Here is a 15567-nt window from a genome sequence, read left to right as displayed (position 1 = left end):
CAAAACCTTAAACATAGCGCAGGTTAAGAAGTGCTTTATTTTTCTCACAATGACAGCAGGTTATTCTTGCATCTAATCCTGAACTGTAATTATTTTTAACCAATGTTTTTGCAAATATTACACCTTTTGGTACTCCTCACCCTGCAGGAGAAGTGTTCTATGTCTTCCTCTCAGCAGTACACCACCATACAATACAGTACAACTTGTGAAAGGAAATGATTTATTCTGGACTTTTGGCCATGAAATAAAACTTCAAAATGCTGCATTAACTGCTGCTGTGTCATTTCTGCTGTTAACATTTCATTCAATGATACATATTTTCGGTAAACTTGACTAGTTCTGTAATTTACACTATAAAAAATTTTATATCAAACTTGTCAAGTGTCTGAATCTTCTAGCTAAACTGCATGTTTCTTAATTTAAGACAAATGGAATAATACAATTGTATTATTCATCTGCATACAATCAACTACATAAACAGAAAATAAAAGAAAAAAATCCAGGAGAACTTGCATGAAATAAACCAAATGTGAACATTTTGGACAGGCTTACTTTCATCTCAGAAACAACGTTAATGTGCTATCTGTTCTGGATGGATCCCCATGGTCTTATAGATCTCTTTGAGAAGTAGCAGAGCCGTGTCTTCAGATTGCCTAAAAAAACAAAAACAAAACAAGAGATGTAAAAGACACAGGCCTTATTTGCAGAAGATACTTTGTCGGAGTGAGTCACGATGCACAATAACTGGATCCTGAAACTGAAGCGGCTAAATGGAATTCAGCCATCAGGAATTTAATTATTTGCACCAGTGCTTTTCCTACTGTAACAAATCAAAATGTCTTCTGTTTAAAAGGCCTTATAGTAAAAAAAAAAAAAAAAAAAAAAAAAAAAAAAAAAAAAAAAAAAAAAAAAAAAAAAAAAAAAAACCCATCAGACTCACTGAAAAAGATCCAGAAAATCAGCAGTGAAATAATATTTGTTACTATGTTGTGATTTTTTTAAACAACCTAAGTTGTTTGTAGTAAGTGTGACCAGTAGTTCAAATGCAGCAATAATTTGTCCTGAAATGTTGCAATTAAGAGCTTCAAGGAACCAATAGGAAACAGTGAATAGTGCCCATCACAGTTTCCCAAAGCCCACACAGACGTCTTGAAATGTTTTTTTGTCAGCAGCACATTAAAGCTCAAATATATTTTAATTACTCTAAAGTAAGACAAAGACAGATGGCAATTTCTTACATTTGAGAACCTGGGTCCATCAAAATTTGGGCATTTTTGATTGAAAACAATCAATCTCCAAAGTAGCAGCTGTCAAATACTGTACGCTGCTGATGGACTGACTCATTGTTTCAGCTCTAGTTGCAACAGGAAATTAACAGAAGAGCTGAATTTGAACTGCTGCTAATGTGCAATGGTAGAAAGACTGAGTGAAATAAAATCAGCTGTACCAGTAGCAGAGATGACTCTGGAGGGCAAACAGGTACTCATTGAAACTTTCGATAGGTTTCTCCTGCAAGACGTAGTCGATGCGATTCCCGCCATTCAACAGCCCGATCTTCACCTGAGGCTCCTCCTCTTTTTGTGGCTCAGGGCTCTCTGGGATCTTTTGTGCTGTGACAAACCAGAATTAGGTTATTAATCTCATACAATACATAAAGAGTGTGGCTACAGAGTCACAAATCAAGAGTAACGCACCTTCTTCCACTTGCTTCTCCTGCTCTTCGATCTGATTGGCCACGATGGCAAGCTCAGCCTGAAGCTGAGCAGTTGAGGTGTGAGCACGGGCAAACTCGTTGAGTGTCTGCCAGGCGGTCTTCAAGGAGCTGATAAAACCATGCTTCAGGTCTGAGCCCATCCTGGAGAGACTCTCCTTCAGCTCTGAAACACAGACAGATCCAGTAATCCATCTGTGTACACAACTAGACAACAAGGACACAACTAGGCACCGACTCGTGTTAGGCTGGTGTCAGCATTTAGACTGTTTTGACTTGTACTTAAATTTACTTGTAGCTTTATCAAACATATGAAACTAATGACAACAGTGAACCAGTTTAGTGTGATGAAAGCAGAAATTTAAGAGACAATAATGAGCAAGTGCTGTACCCAGATGAAGCCTCTTCCTCCCTTTGTGATGAGGGATCAAAACGGGTTTCAGCTCCAAGTCTGGTATTATCATGGGCTCAATCCTGTATGCCACTGGGTCCAACTAAAAAAAAGTAATTGATAAAGTACTGATTATATTTTAAGACAATTATTTTATATTTTCATAGTGCAACTAATATGTGAAAAATATGGGTAAAAGGGGAAATGACTTATGTTTATGTGTGCATGTCTGTGTGTGGATGGGTGGGTGGGGGTGCTTGGTAAAGGTCCAGCAGTACCAACAAAACAGGATTACCCTTGTCAACAGAGAGCAGGATATCATTTTACACTTTTAAAGTGCTGACTCAGTGCTATGCTGAGATCTAAAGCATGGCTGAAAATTTTCAAAAGCAGAACTGTCTACCAAGTAAGACTGTAGCTACTTAAAAACAAAATAGCAAATGAGAAAAAGGTCTGAAATTAGCATGAACTGAGGAGTCAAGGTGATGTTTCTTAAGATGCGGGAGCACCACAGCTTGTTTAACCACAGATGGGACAGTTCTTAAGATAAGGCAGCTGTTGAAAAACACACCGGAGACATGGCCCCACAGTACTGAAAACCTCTTAACAGCTTCGCAGGAACTACATCCAGTGGACAGTGAGAAGGTTTCAGGTGCTATACCACCTCAGTAAGGTCTGAGGTGGAGAATGTGTGTGTCTTGCGCTGAGCATTTGTGTCTGACTACTACTTTGTCAGTAATCACGGGTAGCTGAGGACACATCTGTCAGGTCAGTGAAACATGGGTTAATAAGAGCGTTAATGGTGCTAAATAACACAGTGGGATGATGGCTACTACTCTCAATGACCCTAGACAGATACTACGATTTAGCAGCTTTCACAGCACTCTGATAAGCTGACAAACTGTTCCTCAGAATACCAAGTGATAACCTGTAATTTGTCCTTTTTCCATTTGCATTCTACAGCTTGCCTGACAACATGGGTAGTGTCATTTAACCAAGGTTCCGATTTCAGTTTGACAGGTTTGTGCCTAAAAGGAGCAACTGAATCTAAAATAGCAGAACATGTGGAATTAAGAAGAGAGTAGATCAGCTGGTGATGATCTGGAAGAACAGACCTGCATGCCAATGGGAGAACCCTAATTTCAAATGTGATGGGATAATGGTCAGAAATACCAGCATCAGAAATTTCTCCAAGAGAAGCAGAGAGCCATGCTACGAGCAAACCAGGCTTAATTAACAGTAAGCCTTTCAGGCTCCGCAGGCTGGAGGAGGTACATACCGGATGGTAAATATTGAAGAATCCCTTGCACGTGGGCAGCTGGTACGTCTCTTCAATCCTCTCCAGTCCTCGGACTGTCAAGAACATGCCAATAGGAGAACCCAAAGCAAAGAAATTTACTGGCTCAAAGTCCAGAGCGTGGTATACCACTGACACCTGCAGAATAAAGCAGTGATAAAGTTATCATTAGATACCAAGTCAAATTTAGAGCAGTTAACATTTACGCTCTTTTTATCTGAATTCAGATCTACCTGTCCAGTGCCAACTTCAAAGTAATTGTAGTTGACGTGAATTGAAGAGACAGTATTGCCCACTGGAGGCTTGATGACAGCAGGAACAGGGAGAACTTCAGCTGCTGGTGGTGAGGCCATGACCTGACTGACCTCTTTGACTTCCGCTTTCTGCTCCTGGGCTGCCTGGCGTGCAGCCTGTGTACATGAAACCACAACCAGGACAGAAAAAGTGAGTGTTAGTGAGTCATCACAAACACCATTTCCTCACAGATACTTAAGAGAGAAAGAAAGGTACCTGCTTATTCACTCTTTCTTTGACAAACTTGGCAATCTTTTTCCTGGGTCCCAGGGGGATTCCCATCTCTTTCAGATCCTCAATTGTGCACATAAGCTGAAAGAATGTGAGAAAAAAACAAAATGAAAACCCACCACTCTTAAAAAAACAGATAGTAAGTTACTTCCTATTGTTCTTACATTGTCTTACTTTTAAAATACTTTTTTTAAGACCTCAAATCCATTGTAATTACTCATTTTTTGTAAAAAATTAAAAAAAGAGCCATTCCATTATAGCAAGCAAAGGCAGCTTTTATTCTTACAAAAGATTCAATGTCAATCTTCTCCAAATCAAAAGTACTCTTGTACTCAGACAGGCCCAGATGTTCCAGCATAGCAGAAAGATCCTCAAACTCCTCTCCATCTTCTTTGGGCTCCTCTTCCACAGCTGGAGGCGTGACAGCATTATTTCCCTGTGTAACCGTGGCTGCCACCTGATATTAGAAGCAGCATTTACAATTATGTATTGTATTCATTGAAAAAAATTGTATACTGCATTTTGTTTAAATTTGATGTTTTTCAACTGATCAGCAGAGTAATGGCCATCATGTTATTGCATATCTTCAATTAATGTAATTAACTGGTGTATGACCTGTTTGGGGTCTCCATTAGCAGTGGGCATGATTGGCATGGCCAGTGGAGCAGAGCCATTCTTCTGATTTGACAGCAGGTCAAAGAGAATCAGGGAACCTGAAAGAATAAATAAGAGAAACAAGACAATTTAAGTGAAAAAACATAAACTAATGGTGCTGAGGCAAATAATAAACTGGTTTATTACCTAAACTGTGTCCAGCCAGTGATATGCATCCTCTGTAGTCTGGGTTTCTCTTCATGAAGAGGGCATAAAGTCTGTTAATCTCTAAAGCAACTGCGTCCATGATGGTCTGGCAGTAAGTGGGACTGTTGTAGAAAAGCACGTCTAACAAAGTCTCATTTGTAAAGTGACGTAAACGCCCAGTGCTCGGCAAGGTGATCTTCTTTATCCTCCTACAAAGAGAAACAGTGAGTCTATAATGAGTAAAGTCTATTGGTGATGGTGGTGATGTTCTACATTTTTCTTATTGTTAGCAAACCCAACAAAAAGACCGGAAATGTAAAGCCAAAACCTGATATATTGGACACTGTTGTCCAAAAGCTATTTAAATGCATCAGTGAGTCACACCGTTGTTCCGATTACCATTACACACACACACACACACACGCACCATTTATTTACAGTTTGTATAAATCCCACACTGTCCTGCTACTACTATATACTAGTGTCACTAGAGCTCCAATGCTCTAATTCCTATTATTTGAGAGAAACAGTGGCCAGCTAGGTTGCCGGTGGAGTCCAAAGAGCAGCTGATAACTGCAATCAAAAGTGTGTGCCAGCAGACTTCCTTTTGTGTCAGAACTGATCTTCCATTCCACTGAACTTCCACAGTCAGTGTAAACCTGCCTCTGCTCACCTGTCCACCCCTGTGGCGTCTCCATGCAGAGCCGTGTGCCACTGGACAGGGAGGAATTCCACCCGGCCTATGGCGTGCTCGTCCAGTGATTTCTTAAAGTGACTGAGCAACAGCTTGAGTGACACATTGCGGAAGTCGTCCACTGAAAGCACAAGGTTTTATACAGTTTACTTCCAAAATAATGTCACCAACAATGGCCGACTGGCTGGATTGTCTGGTACTTACCACACTCGACCACGCTCCTAAACCTCAGGTCACACACAGGACCGATCCCATGAACCATGAACACAAGATGATCCACCTTAGAGGACTCACCTGGAAACAATGCATATGATGGAAAAGCTGAATTTTACAAACCTCACTGATCTCCACAGTCCCTTACTGCCCTGTTTACATCTTAACATGAACCTAAAATCTGAAGTGTCAAATTAACGAAGCTGCATTACATTTATAAACACATGAAAATGCATCTCAGTTAAATCTGACTTAAATTTCACTCATAAAATACATTGTGATGGCTGGTACTTCCTCTAATGTCTTTGAAAATACCTCCTTTCACTTTATAGGGTCCTGACAATCAATTTTTCTAAGTGTACTATGAAACTATCTGAGCTTCCTGTTATATCAGTGAGTTAGGTTTTTCCATAGGAGTCTAAAATGCTGCATTACAAGCAGAGTTTGATGGGGGTTTCCATAGGTGCCTACACTTAGTTTAAATTAACTTGGGGACAGAGGAGCTTGTCTACCATCAGGCACTTCATCATGGTCATCATCAATCCCTCTTTTCACCACTCTGGGCCTTGTCTGCCCATCCTGAGTTGTGCCCCACTCATCTGGCATGGAGGATGGCTGAAACTGCACAATCACCTACAAAGAGAGCATTTACATCATCACACAACAATCAAAGTGACAGATCAACACTTAACACTAATCAGACAAAGGTTTACCTTTGGATTGTGCATTACAATGGTTTCTCCTGATGGGAACTCTAGTCTACGGTGCCACTGGTTGGTCGACACAGCTTTCTTATATTCTGCCTATGTGTAAAGAAGTATATACAGTAATTAGATGTGATCCACAACTTGATGAAAAATAAATATGTCTGACTGGAAAAAGCAATACAACACATTTCTGTAACATCTGTTTCTAGTCAAATGCAGAATTGAGACAGACCTCCAGCTGGTTACTAAACTCCTCAGAGTAGGGGACAAAGCGGCTATCCATATCCCCTTTGTAGAACCAGCTGCAGCGCCGGACCTCTGTAGCCTCCTCCTCCCAGTACACCGCAGTCCGCACGCGGTCATAGAGCTGCACATCGTAACGTCCTCCATCTGTGCGTACAATCACATTTTCTGGGTCTGGTTGAACTGGAAGAACAAATAGGCCACATTAACATAAGAGCAGGTCATCGTTTCTCTGCAGTGTAAGAGCACCAACACAGCCAAACTTCAGATGCTCAAAATTAGCACGTGCAGTATGTCCTCAGACCTGAGTTATACGTCTCGTCTAGATGAAGGGAGTCAATGATGCTGAAAGGAAGCCAGACGCTCTTTGACTCCACTTGCTTGCAGTAGAACCAGTGAGGCTGAACGGGTTCGTAGACATTGAAGTTCATCGGCATCATGGGGCCCATGGGAACTATCGGTCCAGCAGTGGTGGATAGAGGTGGAGGTGCTTGAGTGGGAGGCGGCTTAAGAGAGAAGAAAAAAATCATAATACACTTCCTCTTCATTATTAATGGTTACATTTGAGGCATGTAGCTGGTCAATTCAGTAACTAAATGAGTTAATCAAGTATCACAAATCACAGATGTCACTAATCAGTTTATATCTACCTTTGTGAACGTGGGTCCTGACAGCGGGAATGTTTGTGGCGGAGAGCTGAAAGGATAGGGATTTTGCTGAGGTGTGTGTGTTGGTGGCAGGATCTCCGGAGCCGGAATATAAGGACTGGCTCTGCTGCTCGTGGGGGTGTGCCGGTATGGGTTATGACTCTGTGGCTGCATCTGGGGAGGAGGTGGGGTCACTGTGGTGGGTGGAGGAGTGTGACGTCCCACAGGACTCTGGTAAACTGCACTGCCAAATGATGGAGGAGCAGGGTTCATTTGTAAGCCTATGGATGGTGGTGGAGCCATGCTGACACTGCTGGGAAAAGAAACGGGGCCTGTTGTTGTCGGAGCTGCTGACAGGGGTGGCAGTGGGCATGGTGACTGCCCAATGGACGCAAAAGGATCACTGCTGGTTACAGGGCTGGAGAAATAGCTGAATGTAGAGGGGGCCGGTCCATTCCCTGAGGTCTGGCCTAGAAAGCTGTCTTCTTCTCCAACATCAGTGGAATCATCTAAAGTACATTAAAATAGAGTATCAACTTTAAATTGAACAGTGCAGCACATGTGTTTATGACTCTGCAATAAACACACAAACACTTGCAATATTTACCCAGAAAATGTCCAACACAGTTTCCCAAAGTCTAATAAAGGGCTTTAAATGACCCCCGACCCCCACCCCAAAATAACTGTAGATCAATTTCATGATAAGACAGGGGGGAGACTGACCAAAACACATCAATGTCAAATAGACTAACCTGCCTGACAAACGACTGATATCGGAGACAGTTTCTTTATCTCTTCTTTTCTTTTAACAACTATCAGCATAAGACTGGTTAGCTAGCTAGCTAGCTTCCTTAGCCTGCTCACATGACTAATGTTTAGACGTTTCCTCCGTCGGCATTTCATCTCACCTCCTGACAACACCGCCGGACCAGTGGCCTGACTCACTGGTATGAAAGGCAAATTGAAGTTAAACTCAGGAGCGGCGCTGAACAGTAAATTTGCACCGGTGTTGAGAACATTAGCATTCCTTCTATCTGCCATTTTCCCGTAATATTACACGTAGCCACTATCGGGGCAGGCACGCAGTACACGCTCAGTTGTACGGACAGCTTGTTCCCTGCCAACACAGATCGCACTGATCGCTAAAGCATCACCTATTGGCAACTGTAGTTTAACGGGCGGCAGGACGGTATCACATACTGTTTATAGATCTACTAAAACCACGCAGGTCATCTGGCTATTCGTCTTCTTCTTCTTCTCCCTTGAAGTTTAAATGCCAAAAATGTTGCATTACTGCCATCTTCTGGAGCCACCGATGTCCTACAGTTTACAGTCAATCTCTTCTTAGGAAGTTGAACAAAATTCCTTCTGTTTTTAGGACTTTATTGATCCCACAGTGGGGAAATTCCTGTGTTCCAGCAGCAATAGAGAGCAGCAACAAAACACCATAAGAACAAACACCACACACATATCTTGAGAAACAAATTCCAAAGTACCTAAAACCAAACAGAATATAGTATTTGAGAGATAATCAAGAACAAGAACGATACTCCCACAATTAAACCCTGAGAACAAATCTGGCCACCATATTCCAGTATGCTTTCTAATCCTATTCTTGATACTCTATATATGCTCGTTGGTTGTGGGAAAATAAACCCTATCTCTCACTCCTGCCATCTACAGACCAGAGAGAATACTGGACTATATTGTTGTACATTTTCAAATAAGCTAATATTTAAAAAAAAACGCTGATTTTACACACCAGTGATTTTATGTAAAGTACTTTTTTATATAAAATGTAAACACCAACCTCAAATTAAATTTGAATCAAGACATCCAGCCAATCCCCGTCCTCCGGTTGGTCTCTGTATACTAAACAAACGGACCACGCTCTTCGCCTAGTGACGTAACTTTCCCGCCGTCACTTCTGCTGTCTTGTGTATGGGTAAAGTTAAAAAAGGGTTTTCACATAGAGTTTACTTTGAGATATCTTTCTTTCTTTAGACGTTTGTGACTGGCCAATGATGCCTTCCACTCATGACTGGATTAATAACCCTCTGGGGGTTGTTGAAGGGATGTTTGGTAAGACCTGAACTTCTCTTAGTGAGAACTAACGTTAACGCGTGAACCTGGCTTGTTAGCTACACCGCTATCTGTAGCATGCTATTTGCCATGCAGATCTCAGGAAGCTGTGCTTTTCCTGTCTTTCAGGAATAGTAAAAACAAGTGAACGTTAACGTTACTGTGTGTTCTACGTTACATGAAAAGCAGTTGTGTCTAAACCGAATACTTGCGTGCACGCATCCAAACAGAATGCGTGTTTTATGAGTTAGTTAAGCAACTTAATGTAATGTATTTTTATTATAGGCTAATTATATTGCTGATTTGACACAGTTATTGGAAGATATAAAAATCACAAAAACGCTCATTTATAACCCATGTGCCTGTTACTTAACAAGTCAAATAATATACCCTTGTTGATGTTTTAGCTGCTTCCCAGAACAATTCAAACTCTGCATGGGAAGCCAAAGTGGTTGAATTCTTCAAAGATCGATTGAAAGAGGATGGGGCTCATACCTGGGTAATGCAGCTCTGAGATCCTTTTCAACATGTAAATTACACAGATGCAGAAGATGCTTAAACTGCCTGTCTGGACGATAACCACGTTCAATTTGGTGCAGGTCCCATCTTTGAACGATGTCCCCCTGCACTACCTGAAGCCAAACAGCCTGGTGAAGTTTCGCTGTTTAATCCAAGACATGTTTGATCCAGAGTTCTACATGGGAGTGTATGAGACTGTTGATCTGCCTACACAGGCTAAAGTAAGTGCTTCCTTGTCCATGTGCAGCTGTGTGCATGGCATCCATCAAATCTGTTTTGAGTCTTATTCCATGTCATGATGTGTTATCATATTGTCATTATATTTTACTGTCTGGCTTTCCCCAGGTGCTGCGATGTGGGAAGTACAAAGATGTGACAGAATGCGGGGTGTGTATGCCTCAGTTCAGTCTTGCAAGGTGTCCATAAATGCCTCGGTTGAGCTTTGCCTTTAACAGCACTGACCCATGCATTCATCTCTAGGTGGATTTTAACTCTAGAAACACTGTGACTGCAGAGCGACAGACCTTCTATTGTGTGCCAATCCCTGGGGAAAATCCCTGGGTCAAAGAGATATCCTCATCTTGTTATTCATTCCTGGAAGTGCTCTTCAAACAGGAGACATTTAAATGTGTATTTTATGATGTGATCTTTGAAGCACCCAACTCATGTGGAAGTGTTTTTGAATATCGCCCCCTAGTTTTCTTTAATTCTGTCGCACAGCTATGCCAGCTCCAGCCAAGCAAGGGTGGTTCCTTCCACGTCGTATGTGCCAAGCAGACAGAAACGCAGCTATGAGGAAGATGACGAGATGGACGTGCAGCCGCAGAAACAGGGGGAGCAACATACTGGTCTGTGGAGATGAGTAAATGTGTAGTTGAATGCAAAACAGCACCATTGTCCAGTCAGTGTTTTATCATATCACATGATTTTCATCAGAAATCCTCAATATTTACAATTCTACAACAAGTGAGCTCCATCTATGAATGAATACCATGCGATATGATTGAAAGTCCTTCAGGACTAAGGTCAAGAATTAACATTTAAGCTCAGTTCACCAGTCACAGAAAAAAAAAATAACAATACACCAGAGAAGTAAACTGCAGCACTGCAAATACAAAATTTTCAGGGGTAGATTGGGTCATAAATGGAGACTGCTCCCCCCCTCACTGCAGGTCCTCATAGTCCCTCAGAACAGCACAGCAATGGCGACTGTAAGCGGCAGGAGACTGAAGCTCCTTCCAGCCAGACAGCATCTCCCTCCCATCTCAACCTCAACTTTCCCCTGCCAGGAGAGAAAGGCCCCTCCTGTCTAGTGAAGGTATGTCCTGTTCCTAACAGGGTGGAGTTTTTTCTTATCTCACTTGCACTATTGTAACATGGACACTTGCCACAAGTTGGGCATTTGTTCTGAGAGGTGATTTTAGAGGTGATAACATTCCATGTGTCAAAGAAAAAGGTAAAATGTGTGTGTTGCTGGCAGGTGTACGAGAACTGGGACAGCTTCAAACTGAACGACACACTAGAGATCTATGGGGTCCTCTCTGTCAGCCCTGCCCTCAGCGCTCTAGCTGACGAGAAGTAAGACACAATTTAATTTCCCTCTGGTGGTGATCTGCCTGTGTGTGTTACTCATTCTTTGTTGTGTCCACACAGAGACGCCTCCTCATCCCTCTTGGACCCTACAGAGTGCATGGAGACTGCAGAGGAACAGAGAGTGCACAGTCCACCGGCCTCACTTGTCCCTCGCCTCCACATGATTCATGCAAAGCCACTGCGACACAACAACCCCCTACTGCCCTCTGTCATCTTGGAGGACAACAGTGCCTGTAAGGACAAACAGAGGACAAATGGTGTTTGATAGCCAAAAATCTTTTTTTCTTGTGTGTGTGTGTGAGAGAAATAGCTGATTTCACTCTAGTAGACTGAAATCAGCTATTTTGAAAACCCAGTTTTAAAGTAGAAGGCAATATAAACTTTAGTAACCATCATATTATTATGTTGCAGAAGGCGGGGAAAGATAGCGAAGTCTTGTAAAGAGAAGGACAAGAGGAGTAATGCAGTGAACGTCTCCCACTGTGGAGCTGTTGCACATGATTGCTGAGGCCACAGTGACTTTATAACTCTTGTCCTTACTCCACAGTTTTATCCTCAACCCTGAGTAAGATGGCCTCTGTCAGGGCAGAGCTACTCACATACTTCACTCATGTGCTTCTGGGAGATGCCCTGGCTGCTGAGTACCTCATCCTGCATCTCATTTCTACCGTGTACGTGTCGCATACAAGTCCAGTTGTTTAACAGCTGCCGTGCTGTCTTTGTGGCTGTGTGCTTCTCACACTACAGTGTGTTTGATTTACTCATAGGTACGCTAGACGAGACATTCTCCCACTGGGCAAGTTCACCTTGAACCTGAGTGGCTGCCCTGCTGTCGCCTCCTACACCGAACGCCTCTACCAGATCATCCAACAGCTCGTTCCTTCTGTGGGTGAACTTTGTCACTCAGCCAGAAGTGCTGCAGTTAATGTTTTTTTGTTTTCGGTTACAATGAAAGATTTTCTGTCCTCCCTGCAGTCATATTACCTGGGCATGAGCCTTCAGAACATGAACCAGATGTGCCTGGTGCCTAAGAAGGACTATGTGGCCAACCGGCTAGTGAGTGGAGCCTTGCAGCTGGCCAGAAACACTTCGCTCTTCCTGGATGAAACTCAACTGGAGCAAGGACAACTAGACACAACAGGTGAGGCCTATAGGAACCTCAAGGGGACAACACTGAAGACAGACGGCCTCCCTGCAGCCTGTACACACTGTTAGCATGGTTAGCAAACACTGATCAACTTCTTGTGTGCTTTTGTTCTGTGTTGTAGGTGTGCGTAATGTCACAGCCCTGGGAAACCTGATCTCATGGCAGAAGGTTGATTATGACTTTAACTACCACCAGATGGAATTCCCCTGCAATATTAACGTGCTCATTGCGTCAGAGGGCCGCTCACTGCTGCCGGTGAGGACAGAGAGGAATGAGGCATGCAACAGTAGGGCAAAATCTCCCACCCGCCACTGTCCTACACACACTCGAAACACCCTGGCATGGCCAGGGAGGGTTTGGGATTCCTCCAGCCAATCATGAGACTGAGCCATGTCAAACGCTAGAGGCTGTTTCTAGCTGGCGTCACACTGTTATCTTAGCTGCCATTGGTCTGCCACAGCAGGCAGCTTTAGCCCGGGTTTTGCACTGTTGCGAACAACCTGAGGAATGTGCTGTGTGCTATTCCTGTGTGTTGGCCTAACGGGTTGTTATGGTGGCAGCTGTGTGCCACAGGAACAATCCGGTGAGGGGCGTCAGGGCAGGCCATCTATTAGGCCAACAGTGAAGGGCAGCACACTGTAAACAAATCCTGGGGTTGAATAGAAGTCAGAAGTAGACAGCTGTGTTTATATTGATTAAGTATTGGCTGATGAGCAGCTCGAGGGTCAAGATGTTTAACTGTTAGTTTGCCAAGGCTTTGCTCCTCTCTGGTATGCTATGAAGTTGAGGCATGAACAGAACTGACAGGACATTATTTTGCATAGCAACACCAGTGAACTAACTACTGATACATTTAGCTTTTCTATTTGAAAAGGATTCCTTGGCACAGTGTCAGTATCTCTCTTTCTTCACAGTCAGACTGTCGAATACACCTGCAGCCTCAGGTTGCCCCACCCCACCTGGAGGAGTATCTCAGCAGCATCGTCCTGCATCCGCAGCCGTCTTCACAACTGAATAAGTTCAGATCCTACCTGAGTGTGGCTCAGCTGCTGGACTACAGTATTTCTGATGAGGTTACCAAGGTGAGATACTGTCACCTTCAGTCTGCTGATTCTTCTTAGACTAAATTTATGCAAAATAAGAATGAGAACTTTGTACCAGTTGCTTGATTGGTTCACTTCCCTTTTATGTGCTCAGCAAAGTCTGTTCTCATCTGTGTGCATTAGTGGCCTCTAACTGCTTGTTCTTTTGTGGCTTCCTCAGTCAGTTGAGGATGACTTTGTAGATATGAGGAAGGATGACCCACAGAGCATATCTGCCGAGGACCTCCACAGGATGCTCGTCGTGGCGAGGTGGGCTGTGGTTTATATAAGCTCCTTCACATGGCATTTCTTTCCTTTTAATCTAATACCAACAGCATGGTAAGCATTCTTTAAAGAGCAAATTGTTAAACACAAAATAAGTAATTGTGGCAGCAGTGACGTGTAAAAGTGGCTGACAGTCACTGCAACCAAAACAAAAAAAGAAACATTTTGACTTCCTGTGCACCTCCGGGACTGCCTCGGCCAGTAAACTGTGCCAGCATTTGGAATCTGTTCAAGCTGAGAGGTGTATGAATGAGATGTGGCTGTGTCTGCAGGTTGCTGTCTCTGAGCCTGGGACAGACCTCTCTGTCCATAGACGGTTGGCTGAGAGCCAAGCACATCGAGATGCTGCGGAGGAGTCGGATGGAGCAGCATAAGTGTGTCAACGGCAACGAGCCGTGATCACACAGAGACTGAGATCATCATTTCTCTTTGGATACCTAAAATGAGTTTGTAATAAAGTTGCATTTCATACTTCATATAGTTTATATTGTGTTCAGCTTTTTTATTTTACTGTACTTGGTGCAGGTCAGAATTCTATTTTGACTTAATGGACTAATATGTATTACAGTAACCTGTGTATCACTGATTTCATTTCATTCATGCCTGTGATGCCATGGACCAAAGTTTTTGTTTTCTTTAAAGATTCAATTGTTTTAATAATATGACATCTGGAGGATCATTTCCTATGGTGCAGTGTCTTCTTGAGTCAGTACACATTTAGCTAGTTGCCAGCATGTAGAAAGAGCAAACTGCTGGATGTTTCTACTATGCTTGTTACTGGATCTGATAATAAATGCAACACACCTTTTAACCTTTTATTCCAGTGGAATATCTTCCTAAACAAAAAAGGTACAGTACAAGGTTATTATCAAGTACCACACCCACAGAGGATAAGAATAAATAGGATACTTTAATATACAATACAGTCTCAGTACACCGTGGAAAACAATGACAAGTCAGTTGGTAAACAGGAAAGACGTGACCACAGACATTCAGAAGAAATGGTACTAATGCTAGAAAATGTGCATAAACGGTGCAAATCAAATGCTGTTAAGACCTCTAGTCATGAGAATTTGTTACAGCCTTGGGTCCTAATGGTCAGAGAGGACAACCACAGACAACAAATGAGGAGGCGGTCAAAAAAAAGCACTTTGTGTAAAAACAACAAGAAAGGAAAAAAAACGTGTGCAGCAAACATAGGATCAAATAAAACTATGCAAAATACAACTTGCATATAAAAACCAGACACCAGCACTTTGTCTATCAGGAACATTGAGGATTACTGTTTCGTTTCTCTTCATACAGCCAGATTAGGACAATAAATTTTGGCTTGACTTGAGAATTTATCCAGTGTTTGCAATCCTGAAGAACATTAAAAAGAAAAACACCTTTCACCCTCTATGCTAAAACTTTGCCTTACAGCTATTACCTTAAAGCTTTGTCAGTGCCACACACCATCAGCAGGTTCATTAACTGTAATCTAGCACCCACACAAAGCAGCCAAAGGTACACGCTCACTTAACACAATTATAGTCAAATAAAAGACACAAGTATCCCTCATCTTATGTGCTGGTGAGCAAACAATGGAGAACAAAAAAAAAAAAAGAAATGACAATTTAACTTGGGATCT

General features: G+C 42.5%; 2 protein-coding genes across 3 annotated transcripts; one reads left to right on the top strand and one right to left on the bottom strand.

The window, feature by feature from the left end:
* Window positions 1-19: 19 nt before the first annotated feature.
* Window positions 20-8483, bottom strand: sec23ip (SEC23 interacting protein). Of its 2 annotated transcripts, none has more exons than XM_020600685.1 (18): window positions 8138-8483; window positions 7233-7738; window positions 6887-7088; window positions 6572-6765; window positions 6346-6435; window positions 6145-6265; window positions 5624-5713; window positions 5399-5540; window positions 4726-4934; window positions 4540-4637; window positions 4211-4381; window positions 3910-4005; window positions 3633-3809; window positions 3382-3537; window positions 2103-2205; window positions 1695-1877; window positions 1448-1610; window positions 20-653 (listed from the first exon to the last, which is right to left on the bottom strand). In XM_020600685.1, the coding sequence occupies exons 1-18, from the start codon at window positions 8268-8270 to the stop codon at window positions 572-574; spliced, it is 2916 nt and encodes a 971-aa protein (XP_020456341.1). In that variant the 5' UTR covers window positions 8271-8483; the 3' UTR covers window positions 20-571. The 2 variants fall into 2 exon arrangements, with proteins under 2 accessions (XP_020456341.1, XP_020456349.1); XM_020600693.1 differs by lacking the exon at window positions 8138-8483 and adding an exon at window positions 7982-8092.
* Window positions 8484-9143: 660 nt separating this feature from the next.
* Window positions 9144-14413, top strand: mcmbp (minichromosome maintenance complex binding protein). The gene is made up of 16 exons (XM_020604367.1): window positions 9144-9311; window positions 9719-9810; window positions 9911-10051; window positions 10176-10217; window positions 10311-10400; window positions 10549-10678; window positions 11003-11148; window positions 11311-11408; window positions 11484-11656; window positions 11971-12094; window positions 12191-12308; window positions 12399-12564; window positions 12692-12825; window positions 13485-13652; window positions 13834-13922; window positions 14210-14413. The coding sequence occupies exons 1-16, from the start codon at window positions 9251-9253 to the stop codon at window positions 14334-14336; spliced, it is 1899 nt and encodes a 632-aa protein (XP_020460023.1). The 5' UTR covers window positions 9144-9250; the 3' UTR covers window positions 14337-14413.
* Window positions 14414-15567: the final 1154 nt, after the last annotated feature.

This window comes from Monopterus albus, unplaced genomic scaffold (genome assembly GCF_001952655.1).
Source record: "Monopterus albus unplaced genomic scaffold, M_albus_1.0 scaffold3.1, whole genome shotgun sequence".
In the NCBI taxonomy this organism is placed as follows: Eukaryota; Metazoa; Chordata; class Actinopteri; order Synbranchiformes; family Synbranchidae; genus Monopterus; species Monopterus albus.
The sequence above is the reverse complement of the archived record's forward strand: the minus strand, read 5'-3'. Positions and strand labels throughout refer to the sequence as shown.

Excerpts from the sequence above, each read along its gene's own strand:
- sec23ip (XM_020600685.1), bottom strand. The coding sequence starts at position 8,270 with ATGGCAGATAGAAGGAATGCTAATGTTCTCAACACCGGTGCAAATTTA. Across the intron at positions 3,538-3,632 it reads TTGAAGTTGGCACTGGACAG|GTGTCAGTGGTATACCACGC; the intron begins GTAGATCTGAAT and ends TTTATTCTGCAG. Across the intron at positions 2,206-3,381 it reads TCTTCAATATTTACCATCCG|TTGGACCCAGTGGCATACAG; the intron begins GTATGTACCTCC and ends ACTTTTTTTTAG.
- mcmbp (XM_020604367.1), top strand. The coding sequence starts at position 9,251 with ATGATGCCTTCCACTCATGACTGGATTAATAACCCTCTGGGGGTTGTT. Across the intron at positions 12,826-13,484 it reads AGGGCCGCTCACTGCTGCCG|TCAGACTGTCGAATACACCT; the intron begins GTGAGGACAGAG and ends CTTTCTTCACAG. Across the intron at positions 13,923-14,209 it reads AGGATGCTCGTCGTGGCGAG|GTTGCTGTCTCTGAGCCTGG; the intron begins GTGGGCTGTGGT and ends CTGTGTCTGCAG.